This window comes from Nicotiana tabacum, chromosome 7 (assembly GCF_000715075.1).
Source record: "Nicotiana tabacum cultivar K326 chromosome 7, ASM71507v2, whole genome shotgun sequence".
NCBI lineage: Eukaryota > Viridiplantae > Streptophyta > Magnoliopsida > Solanales > Solanaceae > Nicotiana > Nicotiana tabacum.
This window is the reverse complement of record NC_134086.1, coordinates 122,873,193-122,878,030: the sequence shown is the minus strand read 5'-3', so window position 1 is coordinate 122,878,030 and position 4,838 is coordinate 122,873,193. Positions and strand designations below refer to the sequence as shown.

Sequence of the window (4,838 nt, the reverse complement as noted above, 5' to 3'; positions counted from 1 at the left end):
ATTATATAAAAATAAAAATCCTAGTAAAATAGTATGACTACAAAACATTAATGAAACTATTTTTTTGTAATTTTCATTTTTGTGATAAAATAAAGTAAAAAAGTCAAAGCTAGTTAAATAGCGATATTAGAGTTAGACTAAATATTTAAACACTAAAATGTGCAAAATTTCGGGGATGAAACATCTAGTATATGCAGTACTCATATATTCCGTAAATGGGTAAAATTCTTGGTTCTTGAAACTACAAAGAGCTGTTGGTCATATGGAGGTGAATATGCTTTCTTTTCCCTATTTCATATGATCGGTTAAATATCCAATCTAAGAAATTTTTTATTACTCTTATGAAGTGCTAATTAAATGCTACATAACTACGTATACGTATCTTATTATTTATACTCTCAAAATTTTAAAATTTTCTTAATTTGCATTAGTCTTTTGTAATGCACCGGTAGACAACTTCTTCAAGGAAAGTTCATAACTTGTATTACAGGAGTGTAAGGTCTTCACCCCACCAGCCAAACCGAAGAAAAAATAATCACTAGCATAAGTTCATTGCTTACACATTCGTGTAACATTTAATTTCTTTCTATTACTTTTTTGTAGATATATAGAAAGTATATCTTGCATGCATGCTTAAATTATCTAATCTGAGCAACATTTGTTACTCCATCCATTAGCTTCATCAACTGCTTAATTAATGCTACTATACCAGATACTTATGTACGTAGATATATTTTCATAATTTTGACAATTTCTTAACCTTACTTAGTATGTATCATTCTTTCCTTGTTGAATACATCGTTACAGTAGAAAGATTGATATAGCACACTAATGATATTAATTGTATCTGGTAGATTGATTTTCATTTTAATTACAAGTCGCACCAACTTAGTTGTAGTAGATTAATTGAATATAACTTGGATTACATGTGGACCCCTGGAATTGATCTATCATGATCTCATGCAAACGATAGAAACGCCTATAAATAAAGCTACCATTTTCTCTCTTTCTCTACGTACTATAACTTCAATTCCTCCTTTAAATCTCCATGGCTTCTTCCACCAAAAACAACATGATCCTTTTAGTTATCACCATTTTAACTATAACTTTTAACTGTGCTTCTGCTGCTGATCCAGATCCCCTCCAAGATGTTTGTGTCGCAGATCTCAACTCAAGTTGGTATTTCTGTTCCTTTTCAATTAATAACCAACTTCTCATTCCACTTCGTCCATGGTTAACTTATAAATAGTTAGTATGTTTTTCATTGATAGACAATCTCGATCTCTTTTCTCATTGCCTTCATTGTTCTTTCTCCCTACTATACAGCTTCCTTATCGTCTATCAAATCTCGTGTAACCATGATAAGCGTAAGCAAAAAAGTCTAGTTGAAAATATCTTTGGAGCAATTTAACTTCCCCCCACTCCCCAAACCACACACACATATATGTAGTATATGTTACTATCACCGAGCACTTAATTTCTGAACACTTGTTTTGCCATAAGGATAATACAAAATATTTTTGCACAACCAATCTATATTAACCTGTTGTAGTAGCTAGGTACAACCTACTTTGTTTTCTAGTTTACTAATCTCACTTTTTATGGACGATTTAAAGTCTTCCATATTGAATCTTTTATTTATATCGTAATGCTGATTATCTTCATATTTGATTACCTATATGACCTTTTTAAACATATACGTGAAACAGCTATAACGGTGAACGGATTTCCATGCAAAAGGAACTTTACATTCACACCAGAAGATTTCGCATCAATGGGAATTGCACGACCAGGAGAACTCAATATTTTTGGCACTCGAGTCGGTGTAGCCAACGTTTTTAACATGCCTGGCCTTAACACACAGGGTGTATCAATGGCTCGAGTAGACTTTGAACGTGATGGTTTAAACCCCCCACATACTCACCCTCGAGCCACTGAAATTATATTCGTAAAAGAGGGTACATTAGTTGCTGGATTCATCACTACGGACAATGTTTTTGTTAACAAGTTGATCACAAGGGGAGAAGTCTTTGTTTTCCCAAGAGGTCTCATCCATTTTCAGTTTAATGTTGGCAGAGGTAACGCAACTATTATTGTGGGATTTAACAGCCAAAATCCTGGTGTTCAGGTTATTGCAATTTCCATGTTTGCGAGTAGACCTCAAATTCCAGAAGAAGTTGTGGCTAGGGCATTCCAAACTAGTATTGAGGAAGTTCGGGCGATAAGGGCAAGACTTGCACTACCTACTGCAGGCTTACCTTCAAGCTGCCCATGGGACGACCGCAATATGCACTCACAATATGATAAACGCGACGATCGTAACATGCACTCACAATATGATAAACATGACGACCGTAACATACACTCACAATATGGTAAATATGACGACCGTGACATGCACTCACAATACGATAAACGTGGCAACCGTAATATGTACTCACGATTTGATAAACGTGACGATCGTAATATGCACTCACAATATGATAAATGTAACTACCGTAATATGTACTCACGATATGATATTATGTAATGACAAAATAATATTGTAAGAGTAATAAATAAATGGTGGATATAAAGAATTTCTCAGCTTTTGCTTTTGATTTCTCAGAATGCATCTTTGGTGTCTTTTAAATAACAAACTCAAATTCGGTTACTCTTAGGGGTCGTTTGGTAGGATGCATTGGATAAGCTAAGCATTAGCTTTGTGTATTAATAATACATTGTTTGGTAGACATTTTGAACCTATGCATTAGTTATGCAAACATTAGTTATACATCCTATTTGGTATTATTCTATGCATAACTAATGCATAGAAAACAATGGTATTGACAATGCAATGGATTTTAATGCATGCATTAGCTTAGTTAAAGACAAAATTGTCCTTCAAAATTTATGCTTGATTAAAATATGCTAGTTAGTATATTAATGCAAGTTCAAAATAATCTAAATAGTGAAAAATAAAATTATATCCCTAGTAAATAAGTAAATACTTAACATATTTCCTTTTTTCTAAAAAAAAATTTAATTTTATTTTACAATATAGGTAGACAAATAAAATAATTTTTTTTAACTTTTTCATATAAAAACATTTCTCAATATATGTTTCTTTTAAAAAGTTAGAGCGTGAAGTAGTTTTGAGGGCATTTTTATAAACAAACAATTCTTTTAGAAACTGTACAATATTTTAATACATCAAACCAAACAATTAATAAGAATATATCAGCATAACTAATAACTAATGCAAGCATAACTAATACCAGCATTATTAATACACGCTATTCATCATTATTCTTAAGCACCCTAACAAACGACCCCTTAATGTCTTTTGTTATCCTTTTGGGTAAACAGAATACTTTGATCAGTGACAATCCCAGTTTAAGTAAAACTGTATCGACACCCACCTTTATCTGCAACAACTTTCTCTCTCTCTGACAAAAAACTCTCTCCGTACACTTAGCCGTTATTTACAATAAACGGTAACTTTTAGACTATCTCTGCCACACACTGTCGCATGGCACCGTCGGACGGAGTCGATTCGGCGCGTACGACTGGCCAACAGGAAGCAAACATCAAAGAGAATCAAACTTGGGATCTCAATCAAACAAAAAATTCTTATGCTATGACTATTACAACAGCAACTCCGACGCCTACCCCAATATGAGACACCCTAGGGAATCAGTAATCCCCAGGCATACCACCCACAATGGAATGCCAGCAGTGATTTTCAAAGCTAAAGATCACTATAGAATCATCGTGGATGAATGCCGATTGACAATTGTGGGTTGATTCTTGAAACCTCGGTCCCCAAATCGAAAAAATTAGGTCTACCTTCAGAGAAAGATTCCCAGTAAAAGGTAGAGCCAAAATTGGTGTCTATGATAATTATAATATCTTTCTTGACTTTGCAAATGAGGATGATTTCAACTCCATCTGGTATAGAAGAGTTGTAGGACTTGATGGCCTTCAAATGTGGCTGCAAAAGTGGACTCCGGACTTCAAGCTGGATGAAGATATCCCAATAGTTCCGGTATGGATTTTACTTCCTCGGCTTCCTTTTAACATGCGTAATTGGCATTATGCTAAACAAATTTGTAGTGAAATTGGAACCCCTTTGGCTCTGGATGTTGCGACTGGTGGTAAAACGAGACCGAGTATGACAAAAGTTAGAGCGGAGATAGATCTTAAACCTCTTGTTGAGAGTGTGTTTGTAGGATCCGAAGATGAGAATGCTCCTCTTAAAGGATTCACTTAAAAAATTGAATATGAAAGCATTCCTAAGTATTGTAAGCAATGCAAAAAATTGGGGCACAATTTGATGAACTGTAGGGTTCTTGAAAGAATGAGAGCTACTAAAACACGAGAAACTGAGAAGAAAGAGAAGTCGATAAACGAGGATGAGGATAACAGTGGAGTCCAAAAAGAGGAAAAAGAAGGGCAAGAGAAGAAAAAACAGGGGAAACATCTAGCTTTGGAAGAAAACAAGCAGGCTATTACTACTCAAAGTCAGAACAAATGCAAGGAAAAAAGAAGCAACTATGAAGATACTAATGAGGAAAGACAAGTGAAGACACAACATAGATTGGATACTACTCAAGGAATATTGCAGAAAATAAAGAGGAAAACCAAACCTCCATTAAGGATAGAACAAACAAGAGAAAGAAGAAGAATAAGAGTAAGCAAAAGAAGATGCCAAATAAAAAGAGCGAAGTAGTTTTCAAACCTGCTCAATTTCAAAGAAATACCAAACAAGATACTAGTTCGAGGAACTCTACCAATCAGGAGCAAACAGTGGAAAGAGAACAAGGAGACTAATAACAATTACAATAAAAAAAGACAAG

The 4,838-nt window shown here is 34.4% G+C and overlaps 1 protein-coding gene across 1 annotated transcript; it reads left to right on the top strand.

The window, feature by feature from the left end:
* Nucleotides 1-1,048: 1,048 nt before the first annotated feature.
* Nucleotides 1,049-4,252, top strand: LOC142162264 (germin-like protein subfamily 2 member 1). The gene is made up of 3 exons (XM_075218596.1): nt 1,049-1,175; nt 1,710-2,433; nt 3,940-4,252. The coding sequence occupies exons 1-3, from the start codon at nt 1,049-1,051 to the stop codon at nt 4,250-4,252; spliced, it is 1,164 nt and encodes a 387-aa protein (XP_075074697.1).
* The last annotated feature ends 586 nt before the right edge of the window (nt 4,253-4,838 follow it).

Excerpts from the sequence above, each read along its gene's own strand:
- LOC142162264 (XM_075218596.1), top strand. The coding sequence starts at position 1,049 with ATGGCTTCTTCCACCAAAAACAACATGATCCTTTTAGTTATCACCATT. Across the intron at positions 1,176-1,709 it reads TGTCGCAGATCTCAACTCAA|CTATAACGGTGAACGGATTT; the intron begins GTTGGTATTTCT and ends TACGTGAAACAG. Across the intron at positions 2,434-3,939 it reads AAACGTGGCAACCGTAATAT|AAGAGTTGTAGGACTTGATG; the intron begins GTACTCACGATT and ends CATCTGGTATAG.